Here is a 16,524-nt window from a genome sequence, read left to right on the forward strand (position 1 = left end):
AAATTTGGTTCTTCTCCACCACTGAATAATCCCTTTAAAAAATCTAGAAATAAATTATTAAATTCAAATTAAATAGTTTAATTAATAGTGATCAATAGAATCGATGCTTACTTTCATCATCAAGGCTCAATTTTTTCTTTTAATTTCTCTTATTTTTCTCACCTTCTCGTGTCTATCTTTCCCGTGGAGTAAGAACATAGTTATAGTGATTTATAAAGCAAGTATTAATTGTGCTGGTGTTTAAAACATAGTTAGTTAGTAAAAACTAGTGATTGAAATGAAATAACAAGAGCAATACTTTTGCTGTCCGACAACCTAAAACTCCTTCTAAAAATAGAGTTTTAAGTGAGTTTATGAGTCAATTACCAACCTTATAAACACCATCTGGTCTCCCGAGGGATGATTAATTGAGCTTTTTGGTCTTAATTAGTGATGATTAATAATAAGTACTAGACTAGTACTCTTGTTGGGATCGAGTTCAAAGGGTTGTGTTGTCCCCCCCTCTCCCCTCTCCCCTCTCTTCCTCTCTTGCTAGTGCTCCTCGCCCCACTACTAAAAAAACCAACTTCTCAAAATGCTTTCTGTTTGATTTCATCTGTAGGCCACTACTTTTTGTTTTTTTGACTTTCAAAGGGCCATGAAAGACGGTATATTATGATCAAAAGATGAATCAAATCAATGTTATTAAACCCACTAACTCATAAATTTAATAAATTAATATAGATCAAAATAATATTATTTTAGTTTTTTCTTTTATTAGATAGTAATAATATACCAAGTTAGCCCAGATTAATTTTAAATTAAATTTTTCTAAAACCCGACCTCAAGTAGCTATCAAATCTATCATGTTCCAGATTTACCTGCACAATACTTTCTATTTGATTATATATATATATATAGACACACACACACACTTTCAAAGGGTCATGAAAGCTATGAGGATCAAAAGGATTGCTCATTAAAATGTTGTTTGGTACCACGGAAAAAGAAAGATCTGGGAGATGGATGGAAAAAGAACAGTACCCACTACGAAATATATAGTTAGTGCACAAGAAGAGGGTTGACAATTAATCCTTTCCATTATGCCTCCCACTGGATTTTCCAGTGAGATCGATATGGTAGATATTAATTTGACTTGGTCATCCTCAAACCTATTGTTTCGAGAGAGAAAAAAAATCAGGGCACTTTGTTATATAAATTTCCTAATTAATTAATCTTAATTAATTTTATATGCGAAATATATAGAGATCATTTAATATGTTCGATTACTTTTAATAAAATCACTAAATTTACCCTAACACTCAATTAATTAACAACTTAATTATAATCATACATGTTTTTCTCTTTAAATATCATATATTCTACTTTATAAAAGAAGATTATAGCAAGATATTTATATAATCTTGTTAATTTAAAAGTCTTAAAGTTGATAAGTATTAATATCATCTTGTGGTAAAATTGGTTTTATATAGAAAGGTTTGTTTGATAAGTAGCACACGTTCCTTGTCAAAAGACAAGAAAAATTAGATTCTAAGGGGTACGTTTAAAAATATAATATCAGTTGTTTTTTAAAATATATTTTTCTTGAAAATACTTTAAAATAATTTTTTTTAATTTTTTATATTAAAATAATATGAAAATATAAAAATATAATTTTAAGTAAAAATAAATTCTAATTTTTTATTAAATATCGTTTGAAATGCAATTTCAAACTGGGTTTTAATATGTGAAGAAAAAAAAACTAAAAAATATCTTTTATCATTAAATAAAATAATATTTTTTCTAACAAAACTTTCATAGAATGTTAAGACTATAATACAGTGGAAGTCCTATTCCAAACCTACTTGGACAAATATCGTTTCAAATTAATTAAAGTAAAATGCAATATGATGGCATGCATTAGATGAGCGATATGCTATTTTACAATATTGTTTTGTGCTATGCGGAAAAGAAAGGGAGATTGATGTATTGTTTGATATTATGTTATTTTCTGTTGTTTATTCAACGAAAAAAACCTATTTTATATATTAGTTAAATAATTTTTTGTTTTTTTACACTTAATTTCACACATAATTATATTTCAAATCTTGATTTTATAAAAACTAAAATAATTTATTTTTATTTATAAAGACTTGTTTTTTTATTTATTTCATATGCAAAATAAGTTTATAAAAATGTGTACTTTGTTAAAAAAATATGTATTTTGTTAAAACTATTTTAACAAAATATGTATTTTTTTAAAACCACAACTAAAACACTTTTTAAAAAACTTATTTTTTTTTAAACTGCCTCCACAGAAATACATGAAGATATGCTTTTTTTTTTTAAAAAAAAAAATTAGATCAGTAAACTCCTAAAAGGTAATCTGAAAATGGCTAAAATAGTTGAAGCCATGCAAAAGGTTGTTCAAGCTTTTTTCCACACATGCATACAATTTACCTGTGCTTGTTTCATGCTGCATAAAAACAGTGTAGTTGACTTTAAAACTGTTGGCTAAAAGTTAATGCATTTCATCATCATGCTGTAGCTGTTGGGTGGGAGAACAGCATCACCATAGCTCTTAATGGCACTCTCTACCACCAACCATAAAAGGCAATCTTCCCTCCCCTTCCCACTTCCTCTCTTGCTAAGGCCATAGCCATTATCCTATCAAGAACACTGAGATTTTGCCATGGCTCTTACTCTTGGGATGATCAAGACTTTTCTTCTGGTGTCCCTGTTACTCCTTGCTCCCTTGTCTTCAGGTTGGTATTTAACTTCTCAACATTAGCTTAAATTCATTCCCAACTTATGATCATAATTTAGCTCACCAAAGAGTATTTTATTTCACATAATTTGCAGGTTTGGTTGAGGGCTTCAATGAAGGAATGAACTCGTATCCCTCACTTCACAAGGTAGCCTAAAAGCTTTCTGTTTATCTCATTTTTCCTATATTGCGACACTGCTGGATATTATATATATATATATATATATATATATATATATATATATATATATATATATATATCTTTGGTCATGCATTTTTAAAAAAACCAAAAACAAAATATATATTGTCTCTTTGTAAAGGATGGCATCCAAGTGAATACAAGGAAGCTTTTGCTGGTCGACGAGCTGGATTATGACGATGCTGGAGCGAACCGTAGACATGACCCAAGGGGGAGACCTGGTGTTGGTGGCTACAAGAACCCTTGAATTCTCTTGAGCCATTATCTATATATTATGTATCCTCTGGAGGTTTTGTCCATGCACGAGGAGATATAATATTGCATTTCAAAAGGATTTTTATGTAGTAATTAATATGCTAGCTAGCTATTATTGTATGTACGAGCACCTAGCTAGCTAGCTAATTGCCCACGATTGTGGGACTAAGGTATGGTTTTACGTTGCTGGCACTGCTTCATGTATGAACTTCTCTGCGTATTTCTTATCTCATAATATTGTAATAATAAATAATGAAGTTGGCGCCTAGCCTTTTCTACTCCTTCAAGAGAGTTTCCAGCAAATGGAAGCTCAAGAGATAAGCTTAACATGTTACAGTTTTACTGGTTAATTTACAAGTTTGAGCTGTGGATTTGCCGATCAGCTAGCAGTTGAAAAGTGCCAAGATGATGACCAATCCAATTATAACTTCATTGCTTGGCTAGCTAGTACCTATCATTTGTATATAGAAATGGTGTTATTACATAATTCTCGATGAGAGTAGTTGTTCAAAGTTGACTGGAAGACATTCATAAGACAATATTATATTCCAGGATCATTCTCCGTATATAAAAATTACGTTATCCATGAGAGATTTATATTAATACGAGGGGTGAGATCAAGAAGGGCTGCATGTATGAATAGAATAAATAATATATTGGGATTTTATTTAGTAGTTTAAATTTTTAAATTGAGATGATTTTTTAATATAATATTATAGTATAAATCTCATTATTTTTATTAGAGAATAATATAAATTATATCTTGAAACCTTATCTAATAGTATAAATTTTTGAGTTGCGATGGTTCTTTGATATGATATCAGAGTCTTGATGACCAAGCAGTCATGAGTTTGAATCTCATCATTCCCATTTATTTGATAAAATTAAGCACAAAGTAACGTGAGTCTATGCAAGTTTCAAGCTTAAAAGACTTTCACTTGAAGGGGTATGTTAGAGAATAATATAAATTATATCTTGGAACTCTTATCTAACAACTTAAATTTTTGGGCTGAGATGTTTCTTTGATAATCTTCATTCTATTTAAGAAAATTAAATATAAAATAATATAAGTATGTGTAAGTTTTAAATCTAAATTTTTTTTATTAAAAAATAATATAAATTATATATTAAAATATGACTAATCTTTTAAACGACATCATGGCTAAATCACCATAATTTTTAATTTCTTTCTTGATATGGGCATTTGTCACATAGGTTAAAAGTAGAAAGACCAAGAAATGAATCACTCTCAATATCCAATTTGACATTTATACTAGATTTGATTTTTGTAAAAGTTTTCTTCCTTCCAATGACTAGCTATCCATTGCCATGAGAAACCATAGCTATCCATTGCCATGAGAATTTTTCTAAAGTTGACCGGATGAAATTCATAAGGCAATATTATATTCGAGGAATTCTCCATAAAAAATTACATTATTCATGAGAGATCTATATTAATACGTGGGATGAGATAAAAAAAAAATAGCTGTACATGTGTCAACAATAATATATTGTACCGGTTTAAATTTTTTTGTTAAAATAATTTTTTAATATTATATGACAGTATATATAAATCTCATCATTTTTATTTTATTTAATAAAATTAAATAAATGATAATATAAACATGTTTAAATTTCTAATTTAAATAAATTTTACTTGAAAAATTATATTAAAAAATAATATAAATTATATATTAAAATATGACGTAAGGAATTCAGTAAAAGTAAAATCATGGTTTAGGAAACATAATTTATTTCTTGATTTGGGCATTTGTCACATGGTTTAAAAGTAGAAAGATCAAGAAATGAACCACTCTTAATATCTGATTTGATTTTTTTGTAAAAGTTTTCTTCCTTCCAATGACTAGCTATCCATCGCCATGAGAAATGTAAATTCAGAGCATCTTCCCTCAATAACATGTTCCTGTGCACCTTTCCAAGTCTTCTGTACTGCCATTAAAGCATATGGTGCCTACGTTATAATGGGTTTTCCATGGTCTTAGAACGTCCACTGCAAAAACATACTTTACACCCACTTCCATCACTAAAACCATTTGAAAATGACAGATTTTCTATCCAAAAAGAGAAGATCATTGTAGGATGCTTTGCAGCAACTGTTTCCAGCCAAAGATTTTGACTCCTTTTAATCACAATATTATATCCCTAGCTAGGAAAATCCAAGGTTTGTATCTTTATTATTTGCAATTCTTAGTGAGCTCTCTGCTAATGTCAAAGGAAAATTGTAGGAACGGTTTGGTAGCAACATCATCTTCTCCAAGGTCTTGGAGGAGAAAACTTTCGTACATATGTTCATGAATGTATCCTACAAAACAAAGTTCTACACATTGTCTCTAATTAGATTCTTGAAAGCTGGAGTAATAAATACAGTGTTCATTTACGTGATTACATAAATGAAAAATGCTGTTTAAACTCGGTTTGATTTTGATTATAATTGACCAAGTTGTAAAAAAATATAATTATTTTAGATTTTCTTTTAAAAGATACAAAATTAAATTTTAATTGAGTCAAACGGTCTAGGTTAACTCATTAGAATCAACAAAATCAAATCAATTTATATTTTTCTTAAAAAAAATTACCAAGGTTAAAAAATAAGTTAGCTGAGTCCTAAATCATGTTGGGTTTACTCTGTTTTAAAAATTTTATTTTTTTTGTTAAAAATTATTTTTTTTTATGTGTTTTGGATCGTTTTGATGCGCTCATCTTAAAAATAATTTAAAAAAAACAAAAAAAATATCATTTTAATATATTTCACCACACTTGAAACATGCTTTTATAATAATCGTAACCCAATGCTTGCAAAGCCAATGCATACAAAACTTAGCTCCATTGGATTCCATAATTTTTTCTACAAATAATAGTTTCTTTTATGCACACGATGAAGCTAATCAGCGTATTGAAACTAACTAATGTTGATGTTATATGTAACAATAAAAAGAATGTGTTGATCAATGTATAATTAATAGGATTAACTTTTCTTGAGCATGTTCTCATATTTTTTGTCTTAATTTTAAGAAACCAATTAAGAAAAATGTAATAAAGGAGATAAATAAATTAATTGATTAATAAAATACAGGGCCTGAATGTTAGTTTAACATAATTTTTTTTTTGCTTCTAAATGTAATTAAGTAATTTTATTATAATGGAAAAAGATTAAAAAAAACCGACTTATCCAAATTAATTTGTGCATGTCAAAAGGAGCTACAATCAAAATTCATCCCACAATAACTTCTGTAAGCATTGATTATTGAAGAAGTATATGAGACATCGCAGGATTCAAGATGTGCTGGATTGAAGCTTGAAGCATCAAGCTCGTCACAAGAATTCTACAATAACCTTCGATAGCATTGTCTAAACGTTCATCAAGAATTTGATGATGAGGTAATATTTATTTACCCCGAATCTTGACCTGAAGTGTCCATTTAACCTTTCCCTCTGGCAACGGAATAGACTTTGGGAAGCGTAGTGGCACCTCAAACTCTCCAAGAGCAGTCAAAGGTGATGGAAGATGCACGTTGTCAGGTTCAATTTGCACATTGAATTGCCTTGTCACCTGAGATGCACAGAAACCATGTTAGCTCACATCCCACCATTCACGCAAAAACTATCTTTTTAGCATACCAAGTATGTTGCACCTATCTACAAATTACGGAATTATAGTATGTATAAAACAAAACCTATATCATAGATCGCAGTGTCTAAAAGAGAATTGCCAAACTGGGTTTTATAGATGGTTTTGTTATGATATGTTGCCAGAACTTGCTCATGCAACAATATCCACCTACGTTATTTTCATGGATAGAGACAAAACATCTTACTTTACAGCAATCTGAAGAGAAACTGAAAAAAAATGAAGACTGATATACCTCTCTTAAAATATCATCCTTTGTCACTGGTGAAAGAATTTCTATTGGGTCATCTTTTGATTCACGGGCACGGAATTTTGCAGTATTGATCCCTACCCTAAAAGCCTACAATCATGAAAGACAAGTCAGATACCTCGTATTACCGGTAAGAGTAAGCCAACTTGTTATTTAAAATGTTTCATATTCTCAATACACTTTTCAAAAGATGAACTACTAACCAGCCGGGCTTTTACTAAGCGTTTTGCTGCTGTTTCGTATTCTTTCATCTTATCTTCCATTGTCTCTTTAACTACTTTCACCTCCTCTTCTTCCTCGGGTTGGTAAATCTGATCCACAATACATCACAAACTTAACACCAATCACTTGACATTTCTCAAACAAAACCAAAGGGACGGGTGGATGCAAAACTTTAATTCACAACTTTACAACATAATGCACATAAAAAAATCATGCTGAACAAAAATCAAGATTCAAGACCAGCTACTCTCACCACATAAAAAAACACTAACAAACACATGGAACTAGATAAAATAAATGTAAGAAATTTGAGCAAAACCTTGCGTTGCTCCCTGATAAGATGCGCAAACTTTTCGATATTAGGGACAGCAAGTAATTTGGGCATCAGATGGTTGCGAAAATGCCCCGGCGCAACCTTAACTGTCTGACCAGCTTTCCCAAGCTTCTCTATGCTCTGCAAGTGCAATCAAAATCCAGCATCAACATCAATATCTGAACCGACACATAACCTGATAAAAAACCCAAAAATGAAATATTTCCTACTTACTGTTGTAAGAATAACTTCTAACTTCTTATATCTAACGCCTTGACAAGCATATAACAATGGATGTATAGCACCATCAGAGCTCTTCAAGCTGGTTTCTTTAGCAATAATTCGCCGTAGAGCATTTCTGCTGTGCTGAATACAAGCCATAATCACCACAAAGAGTCCCTGTTTCAAAACAAACCAAAATTCAGTCGCTACAAATACCAACAAAACAAAAACTTAAATAAGCAAAGAAAAATGCAACAAAAAGGTAAGTGCTTTAAAACCCAGAACCCAAAAATAAGAGCACAAAAATCAAGAAATTTCATTTCTTGCTATAAGATTATGAAAAATGAAAGTAACTCAAGAGTTGTTAGCATAAATAAATCAAACACTAAATCAACAGCAATCCCACAATAGCCAGAGCATAAAACTCAAAATCTAGAAAGAAAAACAATGCCTAAATTACTTACAGTAAGTAATTTAATTTATATTCATATCTCTTTAATCACACACGTTTTTATATCCGCCCTGCTCTTAGCTCGGCGACAATTAGCATAGATCACATTGCCCATCACTAATGGTGAAAGGTAGGGGCACGGATTACACACCTGCAACCAATTCCCTGCAAGACGGCTAAGACTGACCTCAAAAAAGAAAGCGTCGGCAATGAATGGTCCTAGCCTTGCAAGACTCGCTTTGGACTACCTCACCCCAAGCACCTTTTTTTTTTTTGGTTTTTATCCCTTTAATCACTGGACACTAACCAAATGACAAGCTTAATGGGATAGAAATACTTCTAGAACTAGATTATCCTGAGCAACACTTTTAGAAAAAATGACCAGAGAAAGGGGCTTTCTTCTTTGAAGGAATTTGTTGCTAGGGTTTTAGGCATCACAAGAGTCTAGTGTATAGGGTTTCAAGCCTTGAAACTTATTTGTGTTCAGGCTTTATAACCCTCATCTTTCACTAACCTGACCCAATACGTAAAAGGCTGAATCTCAGCCCATGAAATGTAGTCGAGCCCTAACTTTCAAGCTTTGTTTGCTTTATTTAGGGGCTGAAGTCACTTCCACTTGGACTCCTCAACTTGGAATTGACAGCTGAGGACTTTTGTTAATTTTATTTATTTGTTCGTTCCCTTTTTTTCACATTTTTCTACTTTTTTTTTATTTGCTTATTACTATGGGTGTTATTAAATTCGGTGTTATTGACGTTTCAACTCAATATCTTATCACCAATCGAAGCTATGGTTTTTTTTTATATATTATTATTATTGTATGTGTTTTTTTAAATATTTTGTGCTTGAAAATATGTTAATATATAATTTTTTATTTTTAATATTAGAACATTAAAATATTAAAAAAATATTAATTTAAATATTTTTCAAAAATAAAATTTAAACTTTTTAAAAAATATAATTTCATTGTATTACGCGTCTTTATATTAAATCAACTTAAAAGTTAACCTGATCAAAACTTAAAGTCAAAATTTACTAAATCAATATCATTTTAACTTTTTTTATATATAAAAAAATCAGTTTTATTGAGGAATCACATATAAAGGTTATTTATTGATCATTACATTGAAAATAACATGTCAATGATAGCCCAATATCAACTCACTTATAAAATTAATTTTTGAATTTTTTTATTTATTTTCACCATTTTCTTAAATATATATATTGTTTACATATTTTTACCCAATACAAATGTTTTTATTCTATATGTTTAACAAACATATAAGAAAATAATGTATTGTTAAAATTGCTAATTCATTCATAACAATGATGGTAAGTTAGAAATCTTAAAGCCCAAGTTATGGCAATTGATGCAAAGGAGAAATACATTAAGAAACGAAACAACAGAACAACTGCAATTCATACAGGAAAATTTGAAGCATTGCAGAGTTCCCATAGTTACATTTACAGATGAATTCTTGCTCTCGAGATTAATGATTTAAAACAGCAACCGAATGAAAAATACATGCAAAAAAGGGGACTCAATGCTCCTTATTCTCCAGGGATGTATACCTGGGGCATCAGGAACCCTTCCCGTTTGAAGCCAGCTCCAGCTCCAACTTCAAGTTCTTCGGCTTCAGTGATTAGCCTAAGGTCCATCTTCTTGTGCTGAATTGAAGCACAATGATCCAGTTTTTCATTTGAGTTTACAAGAGTGCTCATTTTTCTGAACGCCCAAATGCGCAGACACATAAACAAAAGCAAAGATACAGAAGGACTTACTGCTTAAAATAAAGCCTTGAAGCAAGCTCTGAGCTCTCTCTGCCTGCTCTGGTGTTCCAGATATTTTTATAATCTTTTCTTTCACATCCGGTCTATCTTCAACAAGGGTTACATTGGCTCCAGATAACTGTACCCATTATGTCGAGGTCAAGTCGAAAAACTTCACAGTTAAAATAAATAAAAAAAGATCTTCAGAAACTTGCTGCAAGAGTAGGCTCACCTCACTAATCTGTGCAAGCTTGTTTTTTGATTTTGTAATGAGCTTGGGGACCGCAGGCTCTGGTATGACAACTTCAAGTGTACTCCTAGTGACAAGTGTTACAGGGATTCTAACGAGAAAATAAGATGAATGTAGAAATCAGACGTTGCTCTTGAGATATTGCCTATCAAGAAAGATCACACGGCGTAACATGGTAAAGTAAAGCTGAATTGACTACCTATTCATCGTAGTAATAGGCAATTCTTCACGACGTTCACTTTCATTCTGCTTCACTGCTTCAACACTAGATCCTCTAGCATCCTACAAAACAAAGGGTTTCTCACCTTTTAGAAATCTCAAATAAAAAGAGTTAGAACTACAAATGTTTTTAACTCAATCCCTCTGCTCCTTTATTATTCTGGTTGTTGCTTTAGGCAGGACACTTGCCATAAATCTAATGATAGATCGAGAAGAGGGATTTCACAGTCCTTTTTTTTTATTATTATTGTGTCCTATACTCAAACTTTTCTATGACTTTTATTCATGTCTTAATCCTCTATGCTGATCTTTTTGAAAGGGCAATAGCTACCTCAGGCAATTGATAGAATATAGAGATGCATCCAGCAAAACAGGGTTAAAAGTCCTTTATAAAACAAACATAAGGCTAGCAGGAACTGCGGAAGGAAGCTGTCTGCTATAAGGTTTATAAGGGCACTCCACATAGGCAACAAACAGGACAGAAATAGTTCATATTTACCTTCAGCAGAGAAGTTAAGGGGGGGAAATCTTTCATCTCAACTTCATCTGATCCTTATTTAAGAAGTCATATTCATTAAACATTTTCAAAGAGTGGACCAAGGTTAAGTTCGGTTAGCTGTTTACCAATTTCCTTGATAACAAGGATAATGAGTACTCAAATAGAAAAGCGATAAAAAAGAACCTTTGATGGCTGTGGTGTTGCAGCAGACTGTACATTCTGGTAGCTAGCAGGAGGATCACCACCAATGGGCCCTTCACGAGCTGGAGTTGGGCTTGGAGAAGCTGCCTGCATTCCTCCAGCAAGGCCTGGTGCAGACACAGGTGGTGGCAGGTCCTTTTCAAAGACATCCTTGTATATGTAACTCCGAAGTCTTGATGTCACTTCAACAAGAGCATCACGAGCTGCCCTTATTTCCCCTTCAATCTGTAGAGAAAGTCAAAATCACTCAGAAATTATAGAAGTCTGATTCGCAAGGCTCTCATTTGATCTCATGGGAACCCAGATGCCAGAGCTTCATTTATCTTTCAATACACACATATGGCAGGTACCCCGCAACTGTTCACTTCCAACTCTGCAGGCATATTAATAACAGTCGACTAGAAAATCCATTCATGAAAAGAAGCATATCAACATGGAGGGTGCCCTCACAGCTGTTCATTTCCAACCCTGCAGGCATTAATATCAATCAACTAGAAAAATCCATTCATGAGGAAACTGCCCTGCACTTGTGCCACAGACAAGATAATCTGGGACTCTGGTACAGCATTTTCTCCATGAAAAACTATCCCTTAGTTTACCAGAAACTTATTTTAACAACAGAGTCATCCAATTGTCTCAAGTGACATTACATATCAAGCATCATACAAGTCTTTGTTTCATCTGTGCTTATTCGTTATGTGGTCTTAAGTGGCATTTAACATCAAGCATATACAAGTCTTTGTTTCAATGGTGTCTATTCATTATGTTGCGTGACAAACCTGTACAATCTCATCTATCCCCGATAGATATGACGGAAGCTTTTCCTTTGGCAAGATCTCTATTGTTGCACCAGTTAACCTTTCTATCTCAGATAATGAGACATCTCTTCCCTCTAAACACCCAATCTCACTAGACCGGACAAGTAACCTAGTTGTTGTTATGTTGTCATTATCTGGAACAAGATCAACAATGCGAGTTTGAATGTGTAACAAAGCTTCTTGAGCAGGAAACAGCTCATCATCAGGACCCTAAGCATAGATGTAAACCAATAGATATGTTAGGTTAGAACCTTTCACAGAGGAGGTGGGCAATGTTGCAGAGCTCAGGAAGAAAATGAAAATCTACCTAAATATAATAGGATACAAAACTCAAATTTGAAGAGGAATAAATACACAACTGATAAACCAGGAAGCAATGCCGTAAAGTGTAACTGGAAGGAATAAATCATCACTTAAAATGACAAACATAGCTTTATAGGCAGAATAGACTCGTAAAATGACAAGCAATGTCGTAAAGTGTAACTAAATAGAAACAAGGAGATGGAGAGTACCTCCTCAGAGAAAATGGTGATTATCTGTTCATCAGAACCAGAGACAGGATCAGCGACCTTAACATCCACACCAATTTCATTTTGAAGCAAGTCCACTATGCCATCAGACTCTCCTACAACTCTATTAAGTTTGTCAATTGGGCAAAGGATTCGAAACACAAGGTCCTCAACATAAAAGGGCTGTGCACTGTCAGCAATGGGATCAGCCCCAGCATCAACAGCAAAACCAGATGCTCGTGAGGAATAGTTATTGTTTCTGTAGTTGGAACCAGGTACTCGTGAGCCAAGAGAGGGTGGTCCATCCATCGAGGAACGACGTGTATTAATGTGAGGAATATAATCATCATCAAAAGGCCGTTCTGGTGAGTGAACTCGTCCATGAAAATGACTGCGGTCACGATGCTGACTCTCTCTCAATCTTGATGAAATAATCGCAATGGCATTTTTCACAGCACTGACATCACCTACAACCTGCCAGGAAAGTACAAAGCATGAGGCACTGAACATGGTAATTCAAATAGAAACAATTTATCCTGGCTTTACATTTGCTTCAAGAGAGGAAAAATCACTTGTAGCTTCATGCATTTCCAAAACCCTCCATTGGAAAGAAATCTCAAATTAGTACCTTCATGACATAACATCAAATTATGCATTTTACAACAAACTCAATCATATCAAGGGCCAGCAGAGGAACCAATATCCAGAGTGTGCAGTCAAAACTTTAACTGCCATATGGAAATAATTCACATCCTGAAAATCTTATTAAAAGTAACTCAACAATCTGGTTCTCTAATCAAAGAATTAAAGACACCAAACACATTAGAAAGCACAACCAGCCACAATTCAATGAAATTGAACAATTGACAGCTCTAACTCATCAACTTCCAATCATTGATCTCTTTTCCAGTTTCAAATGGATCAAATCAAATATCTAAATAGCAATGCAGTAATAATTTCTTAAAAAATCCTATAAGTTTCATAACGTCACAATCATCTTACAATCAATCAAAGAAAACCCCAGATATTCTCAGTCCTCGATAATAAGCCAAAACTCAAGTATAATATTTCATAACTCCCAAACATTGCATTAAATCCATTGCATTTAAAATTGCACAAGTCATTTACAAATCAATCCTCTAACTCCCCTGATACGGTCAGTTTCAGTTTCACCAAAATCAAGTTCCATCCAACATTTTGTTCAATAAAAAGGTCCTGGCAGCAGTAATATTCAGTCACAAGTACAGCACAAGAGATGAATTGGGGAAACATAAAACCTGAACAATCTCCTCAGACATGGAAACACATCTTGGCAAAGTATGATCTCTAGGCAAAATCCTAATCTGGGTCTTTGTTTCCATCCTCATTTGCTCAATAATCTTCCCCCCTTTTCCTAACAAACAACCCACGTGCATTCTAGAAACAACCAACCTGGTAGCCACTCTATTTCCTCCTCTCCCCACATACTCATCCTCTTCCAACCCACCAACACCACTACTCACCACCCCATACTGCAAATCATTCTCAAGAATCCTATCATGTATCAAGAAGAGCGCCTCTTGAGCTGGCGAAAAGGAAGGCATTCTCCCTTCTGGGTCTCTCCTACGCGTATCCGAAATCTCAATAATTCTCTCCTCGTCACCAGGAATCAACTCATGAACATTAATCCACGCCCCTGTGTGTTGCCTAATTGACTTTATTATACTCCCCGACTTCCCAATTACTCCTCCTGCTTTCATATCATGACATAAAATTCTGTAACTTGTTGTCACCATTAATGACGATGATTGGTCTTGTTGCTGCTGCTGCTGCTGCTGTGGTTGCTGCTGCTGTTGGGTTCTTGAAAACCTGTTGTTGTTGTTGTTGTTGAACATGTTGTTGCCTCCTTGTCCACGGTGACGGTAATAATTGTTGTTGTTGTTATTGTTGTATCTGGGTTTGGTCGTCCTAGTCATGTTGTTGTTGTTGAGGTTGTCATTGTCATAATCTTGATGGTCATAGTAGTAGTTTCTCTTGGATCTAGATCTGTCCATTTTCGTGAAAACCCCCCAACAAAATGCAAAGGTTTATACACTAAAGATCCGCCTGTTCCTCTCTTTCTCTGATCCTTAGATTTGTCAAATGTTTAGGGTTTGATTCTTTCTTGCAATTCTCTTGATGGGATTTGAGTCTTTGCTTTTCTTCGCTTTCCTGCTGCTTGATTGTCTCTATGAGTCTTGGAAAACCCTAGTAGAGAAGAGGAGAGAAGGTGGGGAATCCAGAAAAGGGAAAGGGAAGAGACTAAAGAGATTAAGACTGTCAGAGCCCTGCTTTAGTGATAAGTTAGCTTAAGCAAATTAAAAATTAACCCCTTATAAAATTAGATTTTTTTTTATTAATCCAGGGTATTTTAGTCCCGTATTATGATTAATTTCTAAATTCACTGAACACTTTACAATTTCAATAAATAGATAAAATACCGCAGGAATTAGAACACAAAAATTCAAACCTAAGATCCAAAGGTAGGAACCTAGGCCTAGAACTTGGATGTAAAAAAAAATTATATTAGATTTTTTATTTACTTTATTAATAATGGTAAAACTATGTTAATTTTTTATATATACTTTACTTTCATGATAATTCAATGTTATTTATGAATGGTAAAACTACATTCTAGTTCCTTTGGATTCCATAAGGTTACATTTTACTATTTTAACTTTTATGCTCTTAAATTTCTCAATGTGTCACGTTCATTCAATTATAAATTTTAATTAATAAATAAATTTAAACTATAAAATTTAATTAATTTTCATATATTACTTTTATCTCCTTCATTTTATTCTTTCGAGTATTTCTTAAAAAAAAAGTAAATATGTATAATTTTTGAAAAAACTGCTTTTAACAATAATTTATTCCTTTTAATTTTGTAAATTAATTTAAGTTGTGTTCTTTAATAAACAGTGATGTTTAGATAGTATTTGACATTGCGTTTTGAAAGTATTTTAAAAAAAAATTACAATTTTTTATTTTTTTTAAATTAATAATTTTTTTATATTTTCAGATTATTTTGATGTGTCGATATCAAAAAATAATTTTTAAAAATAAAAAATATTATTTTAATATATTTTAAAATAAAATATTTTTTTAAAAGCAACCAATATTCTCCTTTCTAGACAGGAAATAATATATGTTTTATTTATTGTTCCATTGGTGTGGTTGTTAAACTGTGGCGGTCAATGATTATCCTAGTTACCCCACTTACAGCATCCGTCTTTCTTTGGAAGATACATAAAAACGGTAACGTTCCAGTGACATACGTCACCGTTGGGGAGACCAAATGGTGTCGTTTTCTTTTTGGTAGGCCCGAGGGTGTCGTATCATATGACCAAATGGTGGTTTCATTCATGGTTGATTTGGAAATTTGATGGCTTCTACGTTTTCTAGTCAAATTTTGGCTTTTAGGTCATTAATCCTTAAATCTAATCTATTCCATTTAAACCTAACTTTATTATTAAAATTCAATAATGGCTTGATTAAAATCAAATCAAAATTAAATTAAATTAAATTAAATTAAAAATATACAAAGTAAGTAAAATTAATTATGGATTGACGAATTACTCTACTAATCTAGTAATTCAAAGTTTTATTTTCTATATATTTTTTTAATATCTATTTTCAATTAGTAAGTAACTTGTAAAGTTGTCCAATCATGATTCTAGATTAAGTGTATGTTTGACTACAGGTGTAAATTGTGTTTTAAAAATTTTAAATTTTTTTATTTAAAATAATTTTTTTATGTTTTTAGATCATTTTAATGTGTTAATATTAAAAATAATTTTAAAAAAATAAAAAAATTATTTTAATATATTTTTAAATAAAAAATAATTCAAACCGTCATTACTATTTTCAAGAATATATTTTCTAATTATTTGAGAGCAAATATATCACACTATAGGTTGAGTATTGACTGGT

At 32.3% G+C, this 16,524-nt stretch overlaps 3 protein-coding genes across 8 annotated transcripts; 1 reads left to right on the forward strand and 2 right to left on the reverse strand.

The window, feature by feature from the left end:
- Positions 1-2,596: 2,596 nt before the first annotated feature.
- LOC133677901 (uncharacterized) lies at positions 2,597-3,481 on the forward strand. Its single transcript, XM_062100037.1, has 3 exons — positions 2,597-2,744; positions 2,842-2,894; positions 3,067-3,481. The coding sequence occupies exons 1-3, from the start codon at positions 2,672-2,674 to the stop codon at positions 3,190-3,192; spliced, it is 252 nt and encodes an 83-aa protein (XP_061956021.1). The 5' UTR covers positions 2,597-2,671; the 3' UTR covers positions 3,193-3,481.
- Positions 3,482-6,371: 2,890 nt separating this feature from the next.
- LOC133678135 (uncharacterized) lies at positions 6,372-8,775 on the reverse strand. 4 transcript variants are annotated; one of them, XM_062100344.1, is made up of 6 exons: positions 8,495-8,775; positions 7,869-8,033; positions 7,641-7,775; positions 7,303-7,410; positions 7,085-7,189; positions 6,372-6,771 (listed from the first exon to the last, which is right to left on the reverse strand). In XM_062100344.1, the coding sequence occupies exons 2-6, from the start codon at positions 8,013-8,015 to the stop codon at positions 6,607-6,609; spliced, it is 660 nt and encodes a 219-aa protein (XP_061956328.1). In that variant the 5' UTR covers positions 8,016-8,033; positions 8,495-8,775; the 3' UTR covers positions 6,372-6,606. The 4 variants fall into 4 exon arrangements, with proteins under 4 accessions (XP_061956328.1, XP_061956327.1, XP_061956326.1 ...); XM_062100343.1 differs by having other exon boundaries at positions 8,364-8,775; XM_062100342.1 differs by having other exon boundaries at positions 8,459-8,774.
- Positions 8,776-9,665: 890 nt separating this feature from the next.
- Positions 9,666-14,884, reverse strand: LOC133678698 (RNA-binding KH domain-containing protein RCF3-like). 3 transcript variants are annotated; one of them, XM_062101148.1, is made up of 8 exons: positions 13,851-14,884; positions 12,577-13,047; positions 12,026-12,274; positions 11,229-11,471; positions 10,527-10,609; positions 10,310-10,418; positions 10,090-10,216; positions 9,666-9,975 (listed from the first exon to the last, which is right to left on the reverse strand). In XM_062101148.1, the coding sequence occupies exons 1-8, from the start codon at positions 14,604-14,606 to the stop codon at positions 9,956-9,958; spliced, it is 2,058 nt and encodes a 685-aa protein (XP_061957132.1). In that variant the 5' UTR covers positions 14,607-14,884; the 3' UTR covers positions 9,666-9,955. The 3 variants fall into 3 exon arrangements, 2 of the variants coding, with proteins under 2 accessions (XP_061957132.1, XP_061957133.1); XM_062101149.1 differs by lacking the exons at positions 9,666-9,975; positions 10,090-10,216; positions 10,310-10,418; positions 10,527-10,609 and having other exon boundaries at positions 11,328-11,714; XR_009836024.1 differs by lacking the exons at positions 9,666-9,975; positions 10,090-10,216; positions 10,310-10,418; ... (1 more) ...; positions 11,229-11,471; positions 12,026-12,274 and adding an exon at positions 13,120-13,201 and having other exon boundaries at positions 12,928-13,047.
- Between the last annotated feature and the right edge of the window lie 1,640 nt (positions 14,885-16,524).

The sequence above is a fragment of the Populus nigra genome, chromosome 18, assembly GCF_951802175.1.
Source record: "Populus nigra chromosome 18, ddPopNigr1.1, whole genome shotgun sequence".
Taxonomy (NCBI): domain Eukaryota; kingdom Viridiplantae; phylum Streptophyta; class Magnoliopsida; order Malpighiales; family Salicaceae; genus Populus; species Populus nigra.

What these genes read in the sequence shown, in the direction of transcription:
- LOC133677901 (XM_062100037.1), top strand. Translation starts at nt 2,672, where the DNA reads ATGGCTCTTACTCTTGGGATGATCAAGACTTTTCTTCTGGTGTCCCTG. An exon ending in CCTTGCTCCCTTGTCTTCAG is followed by an intron (nt 2,745 to 2,841) that starts GTTGGTATTTAA and finishes CATAATTTGCAG; the next exon opens with GTTTGGTTGAGGGCTTCAAT. An exon ending in CGTATCCCTCACTTCACAAG is followed by an intron (nt 2,895 to 3,066) that starts GTAGCCTAAAAG and finishes CTCTTTGTAAAG; the next exon opens with GATGGCATCCAAGTGAATAC.
- LOC133678135 (XM_062100344.1), bottom strand. Translation starts at nt 8,015, where the DNA reads ATGGCTTGTATTCAGCACAGCAGAAATGCTCTACGGCGAATTATTGCT. An exon ending in TTATCAGGGAGCAACGCAAG is followed by an intron (nt 7,411 to 7,640) that starts GTTTTGCTCAAA and finishes ATTGTGGATCAG; the next exon opens with ATTTACCAACCCGAGGAAGA. An exon ending in GCTTAGTAAAAGCCCGGCTG is followed by an intron (nt 7,190 to 7,302) that starts GTTAGTAGTTCA and finishes TCATGATTGTAG; the next exon opens with GCTTTTAGGGTAGGGATCAA.
- LOC133678698 (XM_062101148.1), bottom strand. Translation starts at nt 14,606, where the DNA reads ATGGACAGATCTAGATCCAAGAGAAACTACTACTATGACCATCAAGAT. An exon ending in TGTCTGAGGAGATTGTTCAG is followed by an intron (nt 13,048 to 13,850) that starts GTTTTATGTTTC and finishes CTTTCCTGGCAG; the next exon opens with GTTGTAGGTGATGTCAGTGC. An exon ending in TCACCATTTTCTCTGAGGAG is followed by an intron (nt 12,275 to 12,576) that starts GTACTCTCCATC and finishes ATCTATGCTTAG; the next exon opens with GGTCCTGATGATGAGCTGTT.